We start from the raw sequence: 26851 nt of genomic DNA, 5'->3' as shown, positions 1-26851 counted from the left end.
ATTTCCATATAATCGGGCTGTTTTGTCTTCAAACAATAGATAAAAACAGAATCAGGTTTATTATCACTGACCTGTGTCACAACATTTCTTCTTCTGTGGCGAAAGTACAGTGCAAGACATAAAAGTGATTGTAAGCAACAAAAATGAACAAATATGAAACAGAGGAACACAAGGTATGGTTCATGGGCCATACAGAAGTCTGTTGGTGGGGGGATGAAGCTGTTCCTAAACTGATGAGTCAGGGTAGGGGGTCTTCAGGCTCCTGTACCTCCTCCACAATGGTTGTAATGAGAAAAGGACACGTCCCAGATTATCAGGGTCCTTAGAGTTGGGTGCCATCTTTTTTTGGAGCTTCCCTCGATGGTGAGGAAGGTTGTGCTCTTGCTGGAGCTGGATGGGTCCACAATTCTATGCAACCTCTTGTGAACCTGTGTCTGGGAGGCCCCATACCAGGCAGTGATGCAACCAGTCAGAATTCTCTTCAGTGTTCATCAGTGGAAATTTTCGTGAGTGTTTGGTGACATATCAAATCTGCTCAAACTTCAAATGTAGCATGTCTGTCTAGGTATCATATTCAATGCAGAATTTGGTGACCATGGATTTTCATATAGATTTATCCTTCCTTTTTTGGATGACTTCCATTTCCTCGATGTGTAGCCACCTGGCTAGGCTTTTGATGTACATAAGCCAAGGTCTTCCTCTAGGTTTACTCCCCTCAATCTTTCCAGAAAGTATGAGTTTTTCTAGTTCATCTTTCTGCATGATGTGTCTTAGGAATCTGAGTTGTCTTTCTCTTATTGTTGGTCTGAGTGATCGAACTGCTTGGGCTCTTCTGAGAACTTCTTCATTTGATGTGTGTGTGCTCCATGATATTTTTAACATTCTCCTGTGGAACCATAATTCAGCTACCTCTCGTCTCTTTTCCATTGCTGGAGAAAAGGTCCAGCATTCACTTCCATAAGTCGGGATAGAATAAATGCAGCACTTCAGTATTCTGTTTTTAGTGTACGTGCTCATCTTTCTGTCTGTTAATATGGTCTTCATTTTTTGGAAAGCTTCTTTCGCCATTGCTAATCTGTATTTGTAAATGTAGCATAACCTCCTTTTTTTGGGGGGGGTGGGGGAGATTGCATCAATATGTTGCGCCCATGATAGATTGAGATGTTAAAGCTGCCCACTCTTTCCCCTGCAGACTCCTCAAAGAAAGCTGCTGTTTGTACTCCCGACTTCCCCTTCTTGAAGTCCACAACCAATTCCTTGGTCTTGCTCATGCTGAGTGTGAGGCTATCGTTGTAACACCACACAACTAGCCAATGCATCCCACTCCTGTATGCTTCTTCATCACCATCTGAGATTCCGCCAACAACAATGGTGTCATTGGTCTACTTACAGCTGTGCATAGCTCTGCTATTATGAGTGCACAGAGAGTAGAACAGTAAGCTAATCATGCATCCAGAGAAGTACTGGACACCGAGTTGTAATCGACAAACAGCATCCTGATTGTACGTATTGCTTTAATCCAGGTAGTCCAAGGCCAAGCGGAAGGCTACTGAGATTGTGACCACTATAGACCTGCTGTGACGGAAGGCAAACTGCAGTGGGTTCATATCCTTGCTCAGGCAAGAGTTAATTCCAGATGTGACCAACCTCTTAAGGTACTTCATCACTGTAGATGTGAATGCTACTGGGTGATAGGCATTCAGCAGTTATCATCAGGAAATTCTGGCACTTTAGTTATCTTAAGGTATTTTTAAAGTGACATCTGCTGAAAACCTCCCAGTAGAAGATGAGAAGAATCAACACAAACACTTGACCGATGATCTATGGAGAACAATAAGTCGCCTCGATTTTTACTCAGTGTGGTCAATTTGTTTTTTAATAGGTAGATTACAGCAGTGGTGTTTTTTTTTCTTTGTAGTTAACTATGCAATGAGACAATGACCACTTAACATTTGGGATAGGGAATCAATAAAATCTAATTATGGTTCACCTCTATGTACTTATACTAAAAGTGAGGAATGGAGAAGCGGATGAACAAAAATAAAATTGGGTTTAGTTTGGTCTATTATCCTTAATGCTCCAAAACAGAATCCAGAGAGCTTCTGCAGATTTATGGGATCATCAATACAAATATGGATGAATACAGAACAAACAGATTGAAACACTGATTAATGCACACTGCTGATTAGATGGTGGAATTCAGTGCTCCAGCTAACCCTGCTGCATAACTTCACATGGCTGAAAGCAAATGACATACTAGAGAGGATCTCACCACAACTCTTTAAAGATCAGCTGTGAGGAGACCAACTGGGAATTGAATCCTTTGGTATAATTCTACAAGCATTTCATACCTTCTGGAGCTTCTTTTGTTAACATTACTGAAAAATCAACACCTTTGCATAGACCAGAAGCTCTTGGATATAACTCTATTTCCAGACATTTCCCTTGGAATACAATTGGAAGAATAAACCAATGGATAAGGAGCAAAACAAGCGAGAGGAAGAATGAGGAAGCTTGGGGGGGGGGGGCGCGTGTAGATTCTTAGGAGACCAAAAATACTTTAGTGTTAATCTCCAATTCTCCAACATGAAACATAGTGAAGGAGATTTCTGCTTCAATGATGACATCTGAAATGTACCACTTGCTCCAGTTACAAAGGCAATCCCAGAGCAACACGAGTGTTGCACAAGGGGAGGCCGCTAATGCCTTATATTCAGAGCGAATTAGCAACCCTCTCCTGCTGCAGGCAAACAGCCAGAAATCACTTATGTTCATGCAATCTATTTTGGACATGAAACTGTCATCGTTGATTACGTGAAGGCTGTGAAATATGGATGTCTAGTACATCAAGCATGTTGGAACATGTTGCAAGGTGTGAATCTGAATGATGGAGCTAGTTGTTTGGTGAATGATCAATCAATAATGCAACATCTGAGGTGTTAAATCACAGTCTTCGGAGCTTGACTTTTTACTTTCACCGCCAGCATACTAAAGACGATCTCACCGCAACTCTTTGAAGATCAGCTGTGAGAAGACCAACTGAGAATTGAACCCTTTCGTATAATTCTACAAGTATTTCATGATTTCTGGAGCTTCTTTTGTTATGGTCCTATGGATTTCTAAGCATGGCCTCCTGAAACCTAGTAGGGCCAACATATCTCTTCTACTTCCCACACTCTTCACCATGGCATTATGCAGTGATATTGATATTGCAAAAGACGAAGCAGTGGCTGTTTTGAGACAGTAAAGCATGGATGAAAATGCATTGAGAATAATAGTTGGGACTTTTATTATGTTACAGTTGTACAAGATGTTTGTAAGACCTCACCTAGAGATTTGTAACCAGTTCCAGTTACCCAGCCATAGAAAGTTTGCAACTAAGCTGGAGACAGTGGAGGGAAGCTTTACAAGGATGTTTGAAATAGGTGGGGGAACGTCAGCTCAGATCACGAGAGGCCTGCGTCAGGCATTTTCATGCCCTACAAGGCGCAGATAGGAAGTCTGTGTGGGGCGCCACTCCTCAAACAGACACTAGAGCAATGTGTGGTTAAGTGCCTTGCTCAAGGACACAAACACGCTGCCACAGCTGAGGCTCGAACTAGCGACCTTCAGATCACTAGACGAACGCCTTAACCACTTGGCCACGTGCCCAACACTTTTTTGAAATATAGGAGGGTAAAGAGAGACTGGATAGGTTGAGTCTGTAGTCCCTGAAATGAAGGAGCTGAGGGATGACCATACTGAGTTATATAAAATCATGAGGGGCACAGATAAGGTGAAGGTTCACAGTATTTTTCCCAGAGTACAAGAATTTAAACTAAAGGAAATAGATTTAAGATGTGATATCAAAGACTTAAAGGGGAAGCAGGTAGGTTTGACAGATTAGGAGAATAGGCAAAGAAGTGGCATATGGAATACAGAGTAGAGAAGGGTATGGTCATGCACTTTAGTAGAAGGAATAAAGGGGAGAATATTCTGAATTCAGACCTGCAAAGTAACTACCAACTCAGTGAGCAAGTTTACAGCTGCCAGGAGAATGATGTTGAAGCCAATGTGTTCCACCGGGAGCTGTGCGGTACGGTGTTCAGTCTGGAGTCAGTATTCGCTTGGCAGAAGATAGGCTGTATTGTGGTTGTCTGCAGATGTCTGCAGCATTCATGGACTCAGAGCCTCAAGCCGTAGTGACACCTGTTTACAGCCGCCGGGAGAGAGGCATCAGAGCTGGGATGCTCCACCAGGGTTGGTGTGGCATGGCATCGTCCAAGCTGGAGTCAGTGCTGTTGCCACCCCCAGTGTTCACTTGGCAGAAGACAAGCTGTATTGTGATTGACTGCAGATTTCTTCCGCATTCATGGACTCAGGGTCTGGACTTTTTAATTGCGTGGCTGTATCTTCGTGATATTTGCATGTGCTTGCTATCTCCTATGTGTTATGTGTGCTTTGTGCTACGTGTGACTGTTGGTACTGTGACTTGCACCTTGGCCTTGGTGAAATGCTGTCTTGTTCAGCTATACTCATGGGTATTCATGTATGGTTGAATGACAATTAAACTTGAATTGAAATTGTATTTGAATTGATTGAAATTAACCTTTAGGGAATCCTGCACAAGAAATCTCAAGTCTTGTAACATCTCTGAATTTTGAATTTTCTCTTTGTTTAGAAAAATAGGCATGCCTTTAATCCTTCTACTAAAGTATATGACCATACACTTCACTTCACGACATTCCGTCTGCCACTTTGCCCATTCTTCTTTCTCCACCAATTCTTTTTCCCCTATTACTGTCTCTCCAGCATCATATTCCAGCAGTCTGATATCCACTCTCATCTCTCTTTTGCTCTTTATATATTTGAAAAAAAATCTTTTGGTATCCTCTTTTATATGCTTGGCTAGCTTACATTATATTTCTTCTTTTCTCTCTTTATGGCCTTTTTAGTTGATTTCTGTTGGTTGTTTAAAGCTTTCCAATCCTTTACTTTCCCACTAATTTTTGCTATATTATATGCTCTCTCTTTTTCTTTTATGTTATCTTTGACTTCCCTTGTCAATCGCAGCTACCCATTCTCCCTTTAGAATACTTCTTCATCTTTGAGATGTATCTATCCTGCACCATCTGAAATGCCCCCAGACATCCCAACCATTACTATCTGCTGTCAACCCTGCTGGTGTCCCTTTCCAGTCATCTTTGACCAGCTCTTCTCTCGTGCCTCTATAATTCCCTTTATCCATTGTAATGCTGATACATCTGACTTTATCTTCTCGCTCTCAAACTGCAGGGTGAATTCTATCATATTATGATCACTGTCTCCTAAGGGTTCCTCCTCCTCGAGCTCCCTAATCAAATTTGGTTCATTACTCAACACCCAATCTAGAATTGTCAATCCCCTAGTAGGCCCAACCATAAATAGCTCTAACAAGCCATCTTGTAGTCATTCCACAAATTCCCTCTCTGGATCCAGCACTAACCTAATTTTCCCAATCTTCCTACATATTGAAACCCCCCCCTAAGGTTATCACAATCTTGCCCTGATTATATCAGCAAAGATTGCGCTGGGCAGTCCACAAGTGTCGCCACACCAACATAACATGTGTGCAAGTCACTATGATTTTGGATTTTGGAATGGCGAGAGTAAGCCAGAGCTCTGGGAGAAACCCAGACAATCATGAGGAGAATGTATAAACCGCTGGCCAGCAGTAGCAGGAATTGAAATCCAATCTTACAGCCAGAGCTAACTGCTGATGCTCACTGCTACAATACCATGCCACTCCACAATTATGTCATTCAAAGGATGACTATATGACATAATACTCACTTCTTTCTTACCCAGACATAAAGGACCAATTTACCTTCTTTAAGTTTCTTGATTCCCTTGATTACGCTAGTGGCAAAGAACTCACGAATAAATTGATTGGATTAAAAGAAAGTTGGAAGACCCATTCTAACGACTATGCACCTTTTGCAAGAATAAACACACAGAAAAGGCTGGAAGAACTCAGCAAGTCAGGCAGCACCTATGGAGTGGAATAAACAATTGACGTTTCACAACAAGACCCTTCATCAGTGCAAGTAGATGATCTCTGTCTTCATGCACTTCCAAAATTCGGCAGGAGGTGGCAATGTTGCACAATTAATGATCACTTCTTGCCCATGAATTTAGCAGTCCCTGCAGTGGCTTTGCTCTGGTCTCATCTCCCTAGAATGTATTTCTGGTCAATATCAGTAAACACAGTTTTCTTGATATTGGACTGTAGCCATTTTCAGTGTGCTAAAAAGTGCTGCAATGTGCCCTAATCTGCAAAAAAACAAAACTCTAAATTTGTGGATGTTGTTTTGAAAAATCATTAAGATGATTTGCACCAATTTCCCTTCATTAAAAACATTGCCTCCACAGATCCCAGCGGGAAAAGTGTCCAGAATTTGCAGTTGCTGGATTATTCTAAAACTAACCACTGGAAAACAAGTCAGTGACTAAGATCCTGTCACCTTCTGTGACAGCTATAAAGTTGTCAAGGAAAGCTCAATGGGTGGTGGGGGGTTGGTGGACGAGGTCAGGGGGATTATAGTGGAAGTAGAGAGGGTAAAGTGGATACAGATACAAAATAACCCCATCTATTCCATGATCATCTGTGTAGATTGATTCTTCTTCCACGATTGGCCTCAAGCAAGTGTGAAACATAGGCTCATAATTTGAGCAGAGATCGGAGCACTGAAGTGAAAAGGTTCTGTCAGTACAACAGCACTTGGAAAGGATCTCCAGTTGAAGCAGAGTGGTGAGGAGATAGACAGGCATGACCAGACAGCAAAGTAGCAGTGTCTCAGCTCTTAACTCTTGTTGGCAAATTTAGGTCATCTACCCTTTTCTTCGACAGTAGGTTAAATTGTGTCGGTAGGGCTGTATTTATTTAGTTATTTATTTCATTTAGCGATTCAGTGTGAAATAGATCCTTCCAGCCTAATAAGCTGTACAGCCTAGAAACCCACCTATTTACACTAGCCTAACCACAGGACAACTTACAATGACCAATTCAGCTACTGGCCGGTACATCTTTGGACTGTGGGAGGAAACCAGAGCACCCAGAGGAAACCCACACGATCACGGAAAGAACATTTGAACTCACACTAACTGCGACACTACTGTGGCATCCCTGGTCACCCTGCACAGTGCTGATGTCATCGCATGTGAAATTAATGCTGAGGAAATGCCAGCTACCCTGTGTGGTGCCTGGTCCAACTTCCATCTGGAATGGTTGCAGTCCTTATTGAGTCATCGAGAGATACAGTACAGAAATAGGAGCTTTGACCCACTGACTTCATGCCAGCCTTCATGCACCCATAGCTGATCCTACTAAAGTATGAACAAAATGTATTCAATGTACAGTTTTTGTGTTAAATACAGACAAAATCAACTCATTCATCTAAATATTTGGAAGGATGGGTCTTACACTCATTATCTATGAAACAATGGTTCTTTACCAAACACCACCTTACGAGGGGTGATTAATAAGTTTGTGGCCTAAGGTAGAAGGAGATGAGTTATTAACTTCAAACTTACTGCATAATCACTCAAAGAGTTGACCTGCATGTGCATTGTGCATGCAACAAGAGCTGTATAAATCATCTCCTTCTACCTTAGGCCACAAACTTATCAATCACCCCTCCTGTGGACACTTCCTGGAGGTCCAAGATCTGTATGTTCCATGGCTGCTGGACTAAGTGTGTAAATGCAGGAGGGGACTATGTTGAAAAATAAATGTGCTAGGTTTTCTAAAATTGATTCCTTCTACCCTAGGCCACGAACATATCAATCACCCCTCGTAATTCAACGTTGCAATCTGACAATATAAGTTCATGACCAATCTCAGAAATGCAGTCTTGTTCAGCAAGGCATGACTCTTGCATAATCCAGAATCATATCTACAATCAAAAAAATCATAACATGTTAGCTCCTTGATGTTCTCTGTACATATGAGCTACACTCCTCACTGTCAGTCCTGTGTATGATAGGGGATCTGTTGAATTCATTGCATGGGCAGCCATGGAGGACAATTCATCGAGTACATTTAAAGCAGAGGTTGATGAGTTTTTGATTTGTAGGGGTATCAAAGGTTATAGAGAGAAGATGGAGAATGGGGTTTGGGGGAAATAATAAATCAGCCATGGTGGAATGGCAGAGCAGACTCGATGGGCCAAATGGCCCAATTCTACTCCTATGTATTATGGTTGTACGTACAGACCAGTTGCAATCCTCGCATAGTTAGCCCTGACAATTCTAACCCTACTTACATACCTCACACAGTCAGACCAGTTATATATGAACTCAGTTATACAACTCCCATGGTCATCTGTGATTTACAAACCACAGGCCTATTGTGTTGCCCAGAACAACTTATGCCTTGCCAATTGCTCAACTGCTGGCAATTGAGCTCTACTTTTGGAAAGTTCAGTGCCCCACCTGAGGAGTCTACCTAAACTCACTTGTCTATTTTCCTATCTGCCTCTGAAGGATCTAGTGGAACAAAGCATTGACAGTGTGCTGTTTTACTGTGGAGCTTTCTGCCTGTTATTGTGTCAGATGGCCCCCACCAATGTCAGTCTAGGCAACGCCAATCCGAATAGGCACACATAATGTGCATGAACGACTGGTGAAAATCTAAACTCAATAATACCACTCAACAACACCAATGGCCGGGCTCCACACGGTTGGCTTCCAGGACTCGCAGTGTCAGCAGTGAGGTGTGACACCAGTGCTGAGCAATTATCAGCTGACAGAGGAGAATGACATGGTAGTCAGCACATTGCTTTTGTACCTTCATTGTTTGTCAGTCTTCGTTTATGCATAGATTTTCATAAATTCCTTTGTATTTCTTTATTTTCCTGTAAATGCCCGCAAGAAAATGAATCCGAAGGTCATATATGGGGACATATACATACTCAAGATAATAAATTCACTCTGTCTTCGACTTTGACGACTGGGCGTCTATGGAGCAAATACTGCGAAGAGGTCCAAGTGGAGAGATTCAGAAGCATCACTAACCTCAGATGTTTTACTTAGTTGAATCACAGGTCTCCCCTCATCCTATCAAGCCATCATTCCTTATGGACCCAAGGTCTCACTTCAGTCTTCCTGACCATAAGCCCCCATTACCCCACCCTGTCCTTGCTTTTCCTGCCATCCACCTGTTTCTCCCAATCCCAACAACTTCAGCCCTTCTGACCTAAGGCCTCTTCTCACTCATCTGATTTTGCCTTACACAGCACCTTCAACTTCCAGTCTTTTGTCTAACATCCTCAGTGCCCAGAGTCACCCCAGTGGAATTTTTGAGTGGGGTCAGGCACACACTGCTGGAAAGGCTGAGATCACACTTGTAGAACCAGTATACTTGAATGAGGTGTGGCTAGCAAGTTTGGTTTGCTTGCTGGCCATTGGAAGATCAGTTTTGTTCACTATCCCGTATCTAGTCCAATTGTACATAGTCACGCTCCTCATAATCAGCAAAGGTAATCATCCATGCATTGTCTTGGCCTGCATACCTTTGTTAGATTGCCATTAACAAAGCCATCAATCTTGTTACATTGTCTATTTTATCCATTTCAAGATTTTACATTGTTTGATTGGCAATGAAGCACAACTTTTGTTACAAGTTCAAGTTCAATTATCATTCAACTATATATGAATATAGCCAAACAGAACAGTGTTCCTCCTGAGCCAAGGTACAAAACACACAGCCAACAGCACATTGCACGCTGCACACAGCTCGAATAGCATGTGGGGTTATAATTTCAAGAAAGAAAACATAGTCACAAAGAAAAAAGATAATAATATAACCCAATTCCCTGTGTGGCATGACTGTAGACTGATGGAGAGTTGTCCAAGCCCCGCTTGTACATCCAGTGAGCGAAAACTGGAGGGCAGTACCGACAGGAGGGGTCAGCCCCCAACCCAGAACAGATTTCAGGAAGTAAATTAAGCAAATTTAATTCAAAGGATGAAAAATTAATATGAAAAGGCTTGGTGTGCTCTGTGTACTTTGGGGGCCAAATGACGACCTTCCACAACACAATAAAACATAAAATTCAAAAGAAAAGACACCACTTCTACAACCATGTAGGACGGAGAATTCAGCTGCATCGGCAATTACTCACTGCTGCAGTCTTCACTGTCATTTTCTTTGTACGTACCTTCACAGGATGGAGGTGGACCTTCAAACTGGAGATGCGTTCCCAGGCGACATGTTAATATTTCATTTCCAATCAGTGTAAATCCAGGAAGGCATTGGTACTTGATAATATCACCTTGGTATATGAAAAAAGTAAGAAAGTTATGGCAAAGTGTCAAAAACAAGAAACATACCACATATTCTTGTTCATTTTTACAAATTTCAGTCTAATTCTCTTCAATGGATCATTGTGCATTTTTAACTGATCAGGTAATTTCTCCTCCCGTTTTTTCCACTATGTCTATTGAGAGCGGGGATGATTATACAACATTTGTTTTCCTGTAATGATGGACCAAATCCCATTCATCTCCTTTCGAGAGTACCAAGTTCTCAAGAGGGACATGTTCTTTTCAATATGTCTGGGAAGAAAGGAATCAACGAACCAATGAGGAGAGACTATGAATGAGGGAGGAGAGAAGACAGAGGCAGAACAACCTATTTGATAGAGGTGTATACCCAGCTCTGGAGCAACTCTGATGAATGCCTGAACTAAATCATCAAATCATCCTTTGTCATAAACTGTGCTCCCTTAATGCCTGTGGTACACAGTGCAGTGGAGAGCAATCAGAGACGAAAGCACAACTTAAATCTGCCTGTTACCAAACAGCTGCGGTCAATGGAACCATTTAAAAGCCATGGAGACCTACTCAGACTTGGAGCATCTGTGCTGGAACATTATGTGAAACCCAAGTGGCCCGCCATTTGTGCATGTTAGTCATAGCCCAAGAAGAATTTATTGCAAACTCAGTGTTAATTTTGGGATAGCGATGAATGAATCTAATGGCTCTCTTCCTTTTCAGTCCTGATGAAGAGTCTCGGCCCAAAACATCTACTGTTTATTTCTGTCCATAGATACAGCCTGATGTGTTGAATTCCTCCCGTGTTTTGTGTGTGTTGATAAAGAAGAAAGGATTGCACTTTTACAACTCAGGGCACTGAAATGCTGTTTAAAGTGTTGTCTTCGATTCAACTTGCCTATTTATAACAATGGAGAAGTGGCAGATGGACTTCAATCTGGAAAAGTGTGAAATTTAACACTTTGAAAGACTGAAAGTGAAGGTGGAGTACAAGGTTAATGGCAGAATTCTTAGCCAAAGTCAATAGATTCCTCAGAAGTACCACAGTTGATAGAGTGGATAAGAAGGCATTCAGTTTGCTGGCCTGCATTAGTTGGGGGATGGAATTCAATAGCCATGAAATACTGTTGCAGTTCCATAAAACTTGGTTAGACTTCTCTTGGAGTATTAAGTTCAGTTCTGTTCATCTCATTATCGGAAGAATGTGGGAGTAGTGGGTGTCTGGAACACACTGCCTGTGTGCTGTTAGAGTGTCAGATAATAGGGATATTGAAAAGACTCTTAGGTGGGCACGTGGATGTAAAAATAAAGTAGAGGATTATGGGCTGTATAGGAGAGAAGGGTTAGATTGATCATAAAATACCTTCATATAGGTTGACATAATATTGTGGCCGAAGGGTGTTTACTGTGTTGTACAGGTCTATGTTCCATTTCACTGTTAACAATTTGATATTGGTTGCTTTGTGTAAATGACAGCACAGTACAGGCCCTTCAGCCCACAATGCTGTGCTGACCCTCTAACCCTGCCTCCCATATAAGCCCCCAACTTAAATTCCTCCATTGGTCCAGTGGTCTCTTAAACTTCACTAGTGTAGTTTTAATATTTATTGTAGTTTTAGTGTAGATTTAATATTTAATATTAATTAAGGGATGAATGTTAGCCATTAAATAATGAAGGATAAAACCTAAGGCGGATCTTGCTTTTTTTTTTGACTTTGACATGATTAGTAACAGGACTCGTTGCAAAGTAGTGACAAAAAGCAGTTAGCACACTTACCGATCTCAAACTCTTCATCTTCAGAAAATATCTCTGCATTTGTCACAGAGACAGGTGGCCGGCACTTCCTCAGCTGATAGGCTGAAAAGCATTAAAAATGACTATCGATCATTGGAGCTTTAATTGCAGCATCACATCACCCACTAAATCAAAATCTATTCTTAAGCCTCAAGAAAGTTATCTTGATGAAATGGGTGTGCTTTTTTAAAGGAGTTTGCAGTTGCTAAGCAAATACCATGAGAAGTTTAAAGAAGGAAATTTTGTGTACAAATCTACCATGTTGGGTAAAGCTTTTACCCTAGCTATAAGATTTGAGAAAAATGATTTCAGGTACTTCCATTCAGTATGCCTCCTGTTTACATATTCAATATACGTAATTGATTTACTTGTTTGTTTATTATGTTTTATTTTATTTATTGTTTTTTTTCTTTCTCTGCTAGATTATGTATTGCATTGAACTGCTGCTGCTAAGTTAACAAATTTCACGTCACATGCCGGTGATAATAAACCTGATTCTGATTTTTCATATCCATTGTTAGCCATTGACTGTTACATTTCTCAATTACTTCCCCTTTCTGCAACTACAAATGTATATACTGTATACAATTTCTCACTTTTGTGCTCTGATGAAAGGCCCTTGATTTAAAACATCAACACTGTTTTTTGCTCACTGATTTTCTTGAATTGTTGAGTGTTGCCTTTTCCATTTCTCATTTCCTCTCTCATATAATCCTCTAGTTATAACAATATAAGACATAGAAGCAGGAGTACTATATAACCATTCAATACCGTGCCCTCATTCAATAAGATCATGATTGAATTTTCTGATCAAGTTCTTCTTTACCAAACCAGTCACATGGACTTGGATGATCCAAAAATCAATCAGTCAATAGCCTTGGATCTATTCAATAGCTGAGCATTCAAAGCAGTCCAAAGTAGATGTTAAAAGGTTTACAACCTCTGCTTAATGTAGCATGCTATGTAGTGGTTAGGGTAGTCACTTTACAGTGCCAGTGATCATTGATCGAGGTTTGATTTCCCCTATTGTTTTTAAGGAGTTTAAAGGCTCTTCTTGTGATTATGTATTAGATTTCCTCTCACATTCCAAAGAATGTATGGTTCAGTTTAATGAGTTGTAAGCAACACGCAGGAGCACAATCCTCAAACTGTGTAGGTCTTTGATGCATTTCACTCAGTTACGATGTACATGTGACCAATATAGCTAACTTTAACCTTTAAAGGATTTCTCTTCCTCCCAGTGCTAAATTTCAATGAACAACAGAGTTGCATAGCTACAGTTGTCAAAGACAGCTCAGGTGTGAGAGAGCGGAGACAGAGCCAACTTTGGGAAAAGAACAGACACAGTTTCGTGGTGGTGAACTTGATCACATCTAAGCAGTATGAGGGTATATTCACACTCTTTAAATACACCATGACACCAGCAGGACATAGAAGAGCAATGTGATCCACTTTATACACATTGTCTCAGCAAATGGACCAGTTTTCTCTGATTGCTGTCGCTGATTTTTTTTGCCAAATAACCATATTCAAGATATTTTGCAAATCATTCACAGGGGCTTCCCAGGAGCTTAACATCATAATGGACATCAGGACTGCAACTAATACCTTCTGAACTGTTAGGCTTTCAGGTATCTCTAAATGAGAGACACAGAGAGTTGGAGAGGCAGGGAGGACATTGTAAAACTGAATCATATCCTCGATTATATGATTCACTTTTGATTACTATCAACTATTTCAAAGTTCAAAGTTTAAGGTAAATTTATTATCAAAGTACATATATGTCACTATATGCATATCTGAGATTCATTTTCTTGTAGGCATACATATTAAATACAAGAAACACAATAGAATCAATAAAAGATCACCCCCAAAAGGACGGACAACAACCAAGGTGCAAAAGCCAACAACTGGGTAAATATAAAACAAGAAAAAATGTAATAATAAATAAATAAGCAATAAATATTGAGAAAATGAGTTGCAGAGTCTTTGAAAGTGAGTCCATAAGTTGAGGGAATGTTTCAGTGATGGGGCCATATGAAGTTGAGTGAAGTGGTCTCCTCTGGTTCAAGAGCCTCATGGTTGTCTGGTAATAACTGTTTCCTGAACCTGATACACTGGGTCCTGAGGCTCCTGTACCATCTTCCTAATGGCAGCAGTGAGAAGACAGCATGACCTGGATGGTGGAGGCCTCTGATGATAGATGCTGTTTTCCTGTGAGAGTGATCTATGCAGCTGTGCTCAACAGAGGGGAAAGCTTTACCTGTGGTGTACTGGGTTACATCCACTACTCCTTGTAGCCTTTTCCATTCAAGGGAATTGGTGTTTCCATACCAGATTGTGGTGCAACCAGTCAATGTACTCTCTACCGCACATTAAAAGAAGGTTGTTAAAGATGTAAATGACATGCCAAATCTTTGAGCTACTGTTGGTCAAATTTAACAGCCAGAAGCTTAAAATCAAATGAAAATTTCTTTTGTCTTTTTTAGTTTCTCTGACATTCCAATCACTAGTCTTTTTTTATTGACACACCTGAGAGAGCCAGTTCGCCATCCAACCCAAGACTGAAATGAAGCTTCCTGCCAGGTTCAAATTAGTCTCTGGCTATTACCTGCATGTCTAGAACACTAAAATAAATAACTATAATGTGATTCTGTACACATGAATTCAAGAGAGAGATGGTCAATTGGGTGCAAGTGATGTCACCCTAAGGCAAAAGAAAATGGAATTTAAAAGTAGTAACTATTTTGTGGGCAAAGTCTATTTTTGAAAGAATGAAGAAACCTGGAGACAAAGTAATATTTTACATTCCAGTGTTCCAAATTATCACTGCAGGTTAAACAAAATTCACTTAGTGTAGCAATTAATCCAACAAGGAAAATGAGGACTCATACCATTGTATGGTACTTGGTCCTAATAACGTAGTCATCGAATAGTGTCAAAAGACGAAGATGAATGAAGCTTATTAGTGTGTGTGAGCTGTGGTTCTAGATCCTAGTTGGGAAACTAGTAGTATCCTTCCCTTCATAACTATCTGCAACCTTTAATGAGTTGTATACTTATCGCAAACTGCATAATTTCCATGTTGTGCAGGTAAACGAGAGATGGTATAAAAAGTAAAAAGTGAATTTCTTATAAGAGCACGGTACAGAGTGCATTAACATCACATTATTGCTCTCAGTTTTCAAAGCAGCTTTCAAAGTTTGAACATTTCTCTCAGTGGAAAAGCTGAAATAAATTAGCATTCATATTTCAAATGATATGCTACTTAGGCAAAGCTGTCTTTTTAATGTATTTGACGTATCCAACACAATTATATTTCAACAGAGCTCAGGAATATTGTCCTAAAACTTCAGTATGGAAATGCTTGTTGCCGAGGCTCACAACTGCAGTCACCAGACTCACAAACTGAGGAATGGAAGGTGTCAGTTGCAATGACTGTACAGCTTAAACACTTACGAATGATATTATAATTACCAATTTAAATGGAGTTCTTAAAACGTTAATGATAATCCTGTCAGAGTCATAGACTTCACTAGCGTGGAAACAGACCCTTTGCCTCTACTCATCCATGCCAATCAAGTTCTATACATGAGTTAGGAACATTTCCAGTATTCTTAGCGATATCACCTCTAAACCAGGGTGTCCTAACCTAGTGTCCACTGACCCCCTGCTTAACAGTATAAAAAGGTTGGTAACCATTGTTGTAAACCTTTCCTATCCATGTACCTGTCTAAGTGTCTTTTAGATTAATAATTGCAACCAGCTTTACCACTTTCTATGCAGCTCATTCAATATTCCCACCAGCCTCTGTGTGAAAAAGTTTCCCCTCAAATCTCTTTTACGTGTTTCCCCTCTTTCCGCTCTCACTTTCAATCTATGCCCCTTAGTTTCAGACTTCCTTTTCAGATGAACTGGAATGCATAATGCCAATATTGAAATAGATATATCGTGTTCTACACAAAAAACTGGTCATGTTGGCTCAATGATCATTTCATGTTCCAGGATTTATTTTCTTATCTTGTACTCTGCGTAACATCATGCACAAGTCTGCAAGAAGATGGGAGTGAAGCAGAAAATGGGCATTTCCAGTGACAGCCTCAAAACATGTCCATAGACATAGTCATCAAAATGGAACACTTCCCCTAAGAGGACAGCAGTAAGTAGTATTATTAGAGTCAATATAACAATCTGTGCACATTTATACGAAAACAATTATCATAATCTACCCATACTGACCAGTCAGAGTGTTCAGAAGTTTGGATTTATTCAATGCTGAGCTAAGTGTGTTAAAATCTCTATAACTTCACTCAGGAACTGGCAACCTAAATAGGCCAAGAACATTCAAATGCATGTAATACCAAGAAATCAGGGGATAGATCCATTGCTCAAAACATGGGCTCACTGTGTCGTGGAGAGCATTGTAAATGGCTGCATCACCACCTGCTATGGCAGGGGCGGGGAAGGTGTACTGTACAGGAGCAAAATAAACTGCAGACACTTGTAAACTTAGTCAGCTCCATCAGGGGCACTAGGCTCCATCGTACCCAGGACACCTTCAAGGAGCGATGCCTCAAAAAGGCGGCATCCATCATTAAGGACCCCATTTCCTGAGTTTTGTCTTGTTCTCATTGCTGCTATCCAGATGGAGGTACAGAAGCCTGAAGGCACACACTCAATGATTCAGGAACAGCTTCTTTCTCTCTTCCGTGTGATTTCTGAATGGACATTGAACCCATGAACACTACCTCACTAGTTTTTTACTTGTATTTTTCCACTACTTATCTAATTGCATATATTTACTGTATTTCAGTATTTCATGTTTTTTCTGTTATTATGTATTGCATTGTACTGCTGCCACAAAGACAAGATATTTCACAATGTTTGTCATTGATATTAAACCTGATTCTGATTCGCACCATGTGATTGTTCTGGGATAAAATTGTGTATTTTGCTTCTTTAGAACATTACTGGGTTGCATTGATATGACATATTGAGCATCATTCTCTTCAGATTTTTTTGGGATATTTAGCTATTGATGTGTCGTCATATTTGTTCCTTATTCTCAACATTTGACAATTATAAATTTCATGCTAATGTTCTTCCCAGTTGCACACTTAATCCAATTCAATGCTCATCTAATAGGGTACCTCAACTGAATCCATAGCTTCTACTTTTGTAGTATCAGTAATATGAACAACTTAGTTTGGGCTTTTGAATCCAAATCATTCACATAAATAGGAGGACAAATTTACGGTCCAGAATTTTTGGGTTACAGCTGCCCACCATCCAAGGCTATTAGACAAGTGATGTCCTGTTGCCAATTCTATTCTTGGACAGGAGGGTAGTTAGTCACCTTGCCCAATATTTGTCCATCTTGCGCTGGCTCAGAGTTCACATAGAATCACTAGACTCATGAATTTTGGCGAACGAGAATACGAATTGCAGCTTACTTTACAGCAGGAACCCTTCCACAATGTAGCCTTACAGTAGTTGTTCTTCTCATATCTATAACTGTGTCTGTATTTAGATTACTGTCATCAGACAGAACAACATATGGAATTGATTTTTTGTGCAACCGATGTTAAAGATGAAACAACCTGTGTGATGTTAAGAGAAATCAATTTTGAACAATATTTTGTTACATAGTTCAAGGTATTCATGGAAGAGTTAGATCATATATTTCAGCAGCTGGGATTCTACCAGTGATGAAAAATTGAGAGTTTAATTGTTGCTCTGCATGTAGAGTTCTATCACAAGTCTGAAATATATAAGAGGCAGAAAACAAGAGAGACAGGGAGAGAAAGAAGCAACAGAGAGAAAAAAAAGTGGGAACGAAGTAAAGGAAGAGAGAAAGCAAGAGTGCATGTGTACATTTGGTGATGCTGTGGTGTGATAAGTGTGAAGTGGGTATAGATAGAGAGGGATAGAAGTGAGAGTATACGTAGGTAATCTGGGGTGATTATTATTATTATTATTATTACAAAAATTGCTTGAATCTAACATGTTCAGATTAAAAATGTTCAGATTAAAATTGTAAAAAAGAGATATGAACTGACCATAAAATTTTATAATAAATCGACCTCCATTTGCCATATCACTGTGGAACTTGAAGAGAACTTGATTTGAAGTGCTGTATGTTGATTCTTTTATGGAACTTCCACTAAATACTCCTAGCTGGGGTGCACTTTGTTGAGCTCCATCCCTAAAGGATCAAATTATTAAACATCAAATTAGCTGAGAAACAGAACAGAAAAAAGAAGATATTGATAGATAAATTCTCGGTATATCAAGAGGTAGTTTTTGTTACATAAATACTCAAATGCAAAGTGATTTTTTTTTTCCTGTTTGGATTGAACGACCTATTGAGGAGAGGCAACCTCAAGCTCAGGATTTTGAAACAAGCCAAATGAGCTCAAAACTCAGATACTGTGGAGATGACAGTGGACTTCAGGAGGAGCCCCCCAGTACTCCCCCCACTCACTATACTCAACAGTATTGTGTCTGCTGTGGAGACCTTCAGGTTTCTGGGTGTCTCAATCTCCCAGGACCTGAAGTGGACACCCAACGCGGACACTCTTATCAAAAAGGCTCAGCAGAGGTTGTATTTCCTACGCCAAATCAGGAAGTACAACCTGCCTCAGGAGCTGCTGATTCAATTCTATTCAGGAATAATCCAGTCTGTTCTCTGTTCATCCATCACTGTCTGGTTTGGATCAGCTACCAAACAAGACAAGAATAGACTCCAAAGAACCGTTAGGGCTGCGGAAAAGATTACTGGTGTGAAGCTGCCCTCGATCCAGGACTTATATGCATCTAGAGTCAGGAAGCGAGCAAGCAGCATCACTGTAGACCCATCACACCCTGGACATCACCTGTTCCAACTTCTTCCTTCTGGTACGTGCTTTAGATCACTGTATGCCAGGACAAATAGGTACAAGAATAGTTTCTTTCCGTGTGCCATCAGTCTTATGAACACTTGAATTTTAGTCTATTATAAACCAAGTCCACCTGTACATACACAGATATACCTCAATGTATATAGTTCATGATTATTTGCACTATTGTTTTGTTTGCTTTTTGATTCTGTACAGTGAGAGGTCAGGGAAACCAGCATCAAATTCCCTGTATGTGTCCACGTACTTGGCGATAATAAAGGATTCTGATTCTGATTCATCCAACTCTACTTGATAAGTCAAATTCATCTTCTCACAATATCACTTAATTATTATACCCCAAATTGATATTTAATTTTCATTTGAGCTCTTCCATTCTGTATACTTCACCACGTCACAGGACTTGCTATTGACAAAAGTATTGAAAGGAATTTACCTCTGCATGATCATTCAATTCTTTTATATCTTTATATTCTTATGTATAAAAACCTTACACATTGTATTAAAGTACTGTATGCTAGTGGCCTAACAATGTTCAGATGAGGTTCTCCCTAGACTGAATTATGTGACGCCTCATTTTAGTAGCGAACCTGCTTGCTTCCCTTCTCCAACTATACCTATTTCCAATGGGAAATGTCCTTCCTCAGAGGTTAAAATTAGTCCAGACGACATGAAGCCCATGTGCCCATTCTCTCAGTGTGACATGACAGGAGCATTCCTGGAGAACATGCTGATGTTACTAGATTAAACGATCTCTGCACAATTTACACCAACTTTCAATCTATAGTTTAAACCCATCTGACAGCATCGTTTTGGCTGATCTTTCAACCTATAACTTCAACATTTTTGGCTGATCAGTTCAAAGCAAGCCCAGTGAAGGGTGCTAAAAGTGAAAAAAAAAGCTGAAAATTCTCAAGCATCATCCTTGAGGAGAGCAAAGCAGGGTTAATGGTCACTTCAGGAGCCAGGAGATGTTGCAAGAAATAGGTGGAGGTTAAAGATAATGGGGCATTGAGACATTTTTAAAAAATCTATCATTGGAGGGTAGTCAGGATGTGATTAAACTATATGACAACAAAAAATCCATGTGTCAATAAAAAGGCAAAAACAAGAAGTAAAGACAAATCAATCAGAGGAGAGGTGAATCATGGAGATTAAGAAAAAAGGAAAAATGCGTTAACCATAGCATTTCTTCTAGGAGGGGGGTAAGCTGTGGCTGTTGCCCTAAATAGATACAATGCAGGGTGGACAATATGGTTTGGATTTCTGGTGCCACTTGCCCTTTTCTTCCATCACTCTGTCAAGATACTGGAGCCTTTTCCATGTTGACAGCGTGTTTTTGCTTTGAACTTCGGCAGAGGAGACCTGTGTACAAACCTCAAGGTTCAGCTCAATTAACTAATACTGTCAAATAGTCTGCTGCCATCTCATCAAACGCAAATTTTGTAGAAGCGGTGTTACTGAGTGGACGGCGAACAATAAAAAACGCAGCAAGAGCTGAGCCGTGAGCGAACAGAAATTCGTACCAGATAGTAATGAAGTCGTTGCCAGGTTCTAGCTGTAGTAGAGTTAAGTTGACATAAATCCCATAGCCCACAGGCACTGTCACTAGCCAAGTACAATCCTGCGAGTTCGGATATTCATTTGGATAGCCAGGAGAGTAGATGGTGCCATTGTGAGTAGTAATATTACCGCCACAGGGAACTGGAATGAGAGAACAGGTCTCTTTACGGCCGCTAACAAGGATGATTGAATCAGGAAAAAAACACAACTGTTGAATGCTTCCAGAGAAGAAACTGCATGTATTCATATGGCATTTGAGACAGCTGACTAGTAAAGATTGATTTTAAATGTACAGACAACCACATTGCTGCACAATATACAAAGGAGTCAAGAATAGCCATAAAAACTGACTTTAAACTATCAGTAACTTAGCAGTAATATAGGAAGTGGTGATCACAATTAAAATGATTTACAATCGACTATTTGCTGAAATCCTAATTGAAAAGCCTTATCTTTATAATTTTGGGAGCATTAGAAGAATCAAATAGGGAAATAATTTTAGAATGATTGAAATCAATGAATTAAAATGTGCAATAGTTGCTATTAGGGCAGGATTTATATATTCTCTTCATCCTAATCATTCTTATATTTAACATACAATATACTGTATATTGTAAAATTATTAGTCTAATTTATTATAATCTTCAGGCTCAATATATTTATTGATATTTTGCACATAGATATGAATGAGATTATTACTTCAAAATATCTATTCAGCACACTAGCAATAGACCATATTACATGAATCATGTACAGCTTTTTCACTAATTTGAATTAATTTATGAATGTATTGAAGCAGTTCATTGCCAAGACCTACTCGTATCAACACTGTGCTTGATTCCATATATCTGCACAATTATCTTCATTATTGCCTCTCTCTACTGGAATATCCACATCAGATTGACCAGATTGTGGGTGAAAATGATGAAATTAATATGCAAATATTTGTTAAGCATGTCAAAAATGACAGTCAATATTCTAACATAACCAGCTGACCTATATTAATTTGATGCTGTGACTCACCAAGGCAAATTATTATTTGTGGATATGCAAAGTGTAAATTATCACCTTTTTGCCATCTTGCACCAGCCATTTGATATTTCACAGATTTAATCAATGACCATTGACAATAATAAAGTTAATACCTTCACATCTCGGAATGGGATAATCCCAGTTTCTGTCAACTCCATGTCGGCAGTTTAAAACCGAGTGGCCGACAAGGTGATATCCAGGGAGGCACTCAAATGAAATGGACTGTCCAACATTGTAACCAGATTCTGTGACAAAGCCATTAGGAAATGGCTGAGGGTTAGGGCATTCATGCAATTCGTAAGCTGAAAGAAAAATGGTACAATTTATTGTATTATTTATTTATTTAGAAATAAAGCATAGACTAGGCCTTTCCGGCTCAACAAGCCACACTGCCCAGGAAACTATCTATCTAACCCTAGCCTAATCATAGGGCAATTTACGGTGATCAACTAACGTACTAACCAGTATGATTTTGGGCTTTGGGAGGAAACTGGAACACCCAAAGGAAATTCATGCGCTCATGGGAAAGACATACAAACGTCTTAGACAGCTTCGGGATTAAGCTCTGAATTCTGACACCCCAGCTAAAGTAGTGTAGTGTTAACTATCACACAACCATGGTAACCTAGCCCCAAATTAGCCTGGAATGTCTACAAAACTTCTAATTTGAGACTGTCATGTTGCCTAATGGTTAAGCATAATACAACCTTAGTGAAATCAGTTCAGAAAAATGAGTTAGCTTTCTTAAATGTTCTGTAAATGCCCAAGTTTTATTTTATAATACTATCTCTAAACTATATAATTCATTCAAACAGTGACAGGAAAAAATGCTCCAATTGATTAAATTCAAGCTGCAACACCGAACATTTAAACAATCTGCTTAGGAAAGTTGGTGCTGGTCATATAATCAAATTTACAATATGCATTTACAAACCATGCATTAATTGATACCAGAATTTTTCTTCTTACAAGTAAATTAACTTTTCTGTAAACTAGTTAATGAGAAACCTCATTAACTGAGCCAGAAACCTGCCTCAGCTCTGTGGGCATGTTGGCTGACCATAATCCATTAGAAGTAGACCAATGTAGCATGACACACAAAGAAAGAGAAAGATGGTGTTGGTCTCAAAAGTTTTGATGATTCGTTTTTAAGGTTCATACATATTTATCCACATCATTTCACTTCTTCCATTCTAATGTACTGCGTTCAGTATTCCCAATGTGGCTTCCTCTACGTTGGAGAAACCAAAGGCGGTTTGGGTCATCACTTTGGAGAGCACCTGTGCCAAGTCTACAGGAGTAACCTGAGCTACCTGTTGGCTGCTATTTTAATTCATCATCCCACTCACTGTTCTCTCTTTCTCTCTCTATGACCTCCTGTACTGTTGCTATGAGGCCCAAGAAAAGCTCAAGGAATAACATTTCAATATTGGTCTTGGCCCATTGCAGTCGGTGGGACTCAATATTAATTGACTATCTTCTAAGAAAGTTTCTTTTTCTTTCCGCTTGTATGAGAACTGGCCATTTTTGACTGCCACCATTTTTTCTTTCTTTTTTTCTGTATAGCTAGTGTACTGTGTGGCCTACAGTACAATAAGGGACTACTTTATGTTTTAGTAACACGTCGTTGAATGCGCTATTAGGCGCATATTGAGCTTGCGTTATTAGGCACGTATTGATCTGTACGTGTGTGTTGGAGTTCGGTTTCTACCAGTAAAGAACCATGAAACTTAGTTCTCGTCTCCAGAGTTTTTATTAGTAGCATTGCCAGGCCACATACACAACAAATTGGTGACAAGGTTAATGAACCTACATCGTACCTTATATTCTGTCTGGGTAGCCTCCAACCTGATGGCATGAACATCGACTTCTCTAACTTCCGCTAATGCCCCACCTCCCCCTCGTACCCCATCTGTTATTTATTTTTTTACACACATTCTTTCTCGCACTCTTCTTTTTCTCCCTCTGTCCCTCTGACTATACCCCTTGCCCATCCTCTGGGTTCCCCGCCCCCCTTGTCTTTCTTCCCGGACCTCCTGTCCCATGATCCTCTCGTATTCCTTTTGCCAATCACCTGTCCAGCTCTTGGCTCCATCCCTCCCCCTCCTGTCTTCTCCTATCATTTCGGATCTCCCCCTCTCCCTCCCACTTTCAAATCTCTTACTAACTCTTCCTTCAAAGTCCTGACGAAGGGTCTCGGCCTGAAGCGTCGACTGTACCTCTTCCTAGAGATGCTGCCTGGCCTGCTGCGTTCACTAGCAACTTTGATGTGTGTTGCTCGTATTGGAACGCTGTGTTTTACTTGATAACAACACTCGGAGGAAGAGCGCAAAGAACAAGCCAAAGAGCGGGAGAAGGAGGCAGAGCGAGGCCGCGAGTCTGAAAGGAAGCAGGAGCACAGCTGGGGTCGGGAATGTCGGAAGACCAAGAGACACTCGGAGCTGCAGCACGTCCAAGCAAGACCTCAGATGGTGCTGACCCCCAGGGGCTGAGGGTCTGCCTGCCCCAGAAGGGAAATAAAAGGGAGCAACACATACATCTAGACAGAGTTTGCTCATGACGCTAGCAAAAAGGACATGTGTGTCAAAAAGTAAACATGGGGAAAATGGGACAAAATTAACATAACAAAGATAGCGATGATTAGAACCATTACAGCACTTGATAGTGGCATTGAAGACTGAGCAACTTACATTCTGAGAGTGGAGTTTTATTGGAGTGAGGCTAATGCTGTTTATGATGAAAAGAAAGCCAGTGTCTTACTCAGTATTATGGGAACAAAAACATACAGGCTGCTACGGAGCTTGTTAACCCCTGAAAAGCCAGCTGACAAAACGTTCAAGAAAATAGTAGGCACGTAGACACCTTCCGACAGCACTTAAATCCCAAACCACTGGTCATTGCTGGAAGATTTAGATGTCACAAATGGAATCAGAGCAAAAATGAAAGCATTTCTGAATATTGTGCTGAATTGCTCAAATTATCAGAACATTGTTAATTTGGAGCTGGTCTATCGGATGCATTGAGGGACAGGTTAGTGTGTGGCATGCACTGTGAAACCACACAGAAGAAGCTTCTGGGTGAAAAAGACCTTACATTAGAGAAGGCGCTGAACATTGCAATATCAACGGAAACAGCAGCAAGGGGTGCTTCAGAGATGCAACAAAAGTTTTAAAAAAACTTGTTATAATTTGATATTATTACATTACTTTGTTATAATTTGATATTATTAAGTTACTAAATAAACAAATGGAAGGCATTTATATGTTAAGGGTAAACACATTTATTTAGTATAGTGCCCCAGTAACAAACACAGTTGATACACTATTAAAATAAAAGGGGAGGAGTGTACCATATATCCTATAGTGTAATAAGAGACTACTTTATGTTTTAGTAACATGTCGTTGAATGCGCTATTAGGCACATATTGAGCATGTGTTATTAGGCACGTATTGATCTGTACGTGTGTGTTAGAGTTCGGTTTCTACCAGTAAAGAACCATGAAACTTAGCTCCTGTCTCCAGTGTTTTTATTAATAGCATTGTTGTGTAGCCAGGCCACGTACATAACAGCTAGACTATACTGACTATACATATTAGCAATGCACTATACAGGTAAAGAAACTTAATCGTATTGTAACTGCAACTCTATTTCACTCTAATAGAGAAATTCCCTTTTTTCTACCCATCTCCCCCTCCCCTCAACCTTCTCTTCTACCTAGGCTAACTCTTCTCTCTTTCTCAGTTCTGATGATTGGTCTCAGATTGAAAATATTATTTGTTCCTCTTTCCACAGATGGTGTGGTAAGGTGAAACAGAATTAGTGATTTCCCTGTTGCAACAGCTGTGCAATGGCTGAATATGTTGACAAGATCTCTTACTCATGTTTAGTTGTAGGCTTTGGTTCTGCAGGTAGGCCTTATCTCAGGAGATACTGTACACCGGAAGTCATGTAGTTATTTCCAGCAAATTGCCTTCAGTGCTCTTGACTTATATGGAGCTTTTATCATTAGTACGGGACGTAAGGGAGAACCTGTACAGTATAATAGCAAGGATTTTTGGAGCTTTTCCATGGACTTGATCATAACCAGTGCCTGGCGACTTTGAAGCCCCTTCATGTTTCATCAAAAGCCAAAGACTATACAAGCAGCACTGCTAATTGTTAATTGTTGATAAGTATTACTACGAATTGCATGAAATCTTCAGCTTGATTTATTAGTGAAGGATCAAATAAAGAAATCTGAGTTTTGTTCCTTTAGTTGAATTGAATGAGATTTATCACTGCAGTTAAAGCATCAAACACAATTCCTTGAGTTGCTAATTATTTGTTCTCTTAGTTGAGTAAAATAAAGTTACTTAATCAAACTATTTGAGAAGCTGTGTCTTTCATTATCCACTCAGTCACTCAAGAGGAATCAAAATAAACCTGAACTCTATTTTGAGACGGATGGTGTCTGGCTGGCTGAGTGTTTCCAGCATATCCTGCTCTTTATTTCAGATTTCTAGCATCTGGTGATCTTTGACTCTGTCAAATTATATAACACACTTAAAATTAATTAATTTTAGTTATTCATATCCAAACCTTAAAAGAAGCCATGTCAGGCTATGAAGGTTGGATCTAGATTGCTATCAGACATTAGAAGGCTAAGGTGCATTGTACTGGAGACTTATGTGATATTCTAATGGATATAAAACCAGTCCCTGTGAGGTGTGTGCATGTACTGTAAGCTATTGCACAACATTAGAACAATACAAACACACATATTCTTTTACAAGATTCCCTATCCAGAGAAGTTCATAAATCAGACAGAAGCCTCTAGTATATTAGAATTCAACTCAGAAGTGAAACAAAATAGTTTTGAAGAAGTGTGTGTCATCTGCTGTGACATGTATTCCCTGGTCAGGCTGCATGTCGAACATCCCATTTGTGTTCACTAAGTCTGGCAATGTCAACTGCTAGATAAAGTCTCGGGGGTCAGTTGAATTAACTGAAGTTAATGAGATAGTTTGTTTCCATCACCTCAATATGTTGTCCTCACTATAACTGGGGATGTTCTGTAAGGCTTCTGATCCAAAATAAAGTAACCTAAGTTTCACTTCAGTTCACCTGAAGCTTGGGAAGTGTTTTCTGGTTAATATAACTGAATATATATTGGGTGATGGATTATTTAATAATCAGGTGCAAAGCAGCTCTTAATAAATTTGTTGAGATCATACCACAATCATTACTGTTCTCACTGTGAATGTCATTAACCCTTAGATGCAGGAGTTTACTA

The 26851-nt window shown here is 39.9% G+C and overlaps 1 protein-coding gene across 1 annotated transcript in view; it reads right to left on the bottom strand.

Annotated features, from left to right (window-relative positions):
• The window catches only part of csmd2 (CUB and Sushi multiple domains 2), a 2031293-nt gene that overhangs the window by 157770 nt on the left and 1846672 nt on the right, over nt 1-26851 (bottom strand). The window contains exons 42-46 of the mRNA XM_063033882.1: nt 21693-21881; nt 20511-20688; nt 18148-18293; nt 12071-12151; nt 10179-10292 (exon numbers count right to left, since the gene is read on the bottom strand). Coding sequence (XP_062889952.1) covers nt 10179-10292; nt 12071-12151; nt 18148-18293; nt 20511-20688; nt 21693-21881 — 708 coding nt within the window. The remainder of the gene's footprint in view (nt 1-10178; nt 10293-12070; nt 12152-18147; nt 18294-20510; nt 20689-21692; nt 21882-26851) is intronic.

This window comes from Mobula hypostoma, chromosome 26 (genome assembly GCF_963921235.1).
Source record: "Mobula hypostoma chromosome 26, sMobHyp1.1, whole genome shotgun sequence".
Lineage (NCBI taxonomy): Eukaryota > Metazoa > Chordata > Chondrichthyes > Myliobatiformes > Myliobatidae > Mobula > Mobula hypostoma.
The sequence above is the reverse complement of the archived record's forward strand: the minus strand, read 5'-3'. Positions and strand labels throughout refer to the sequence as shown.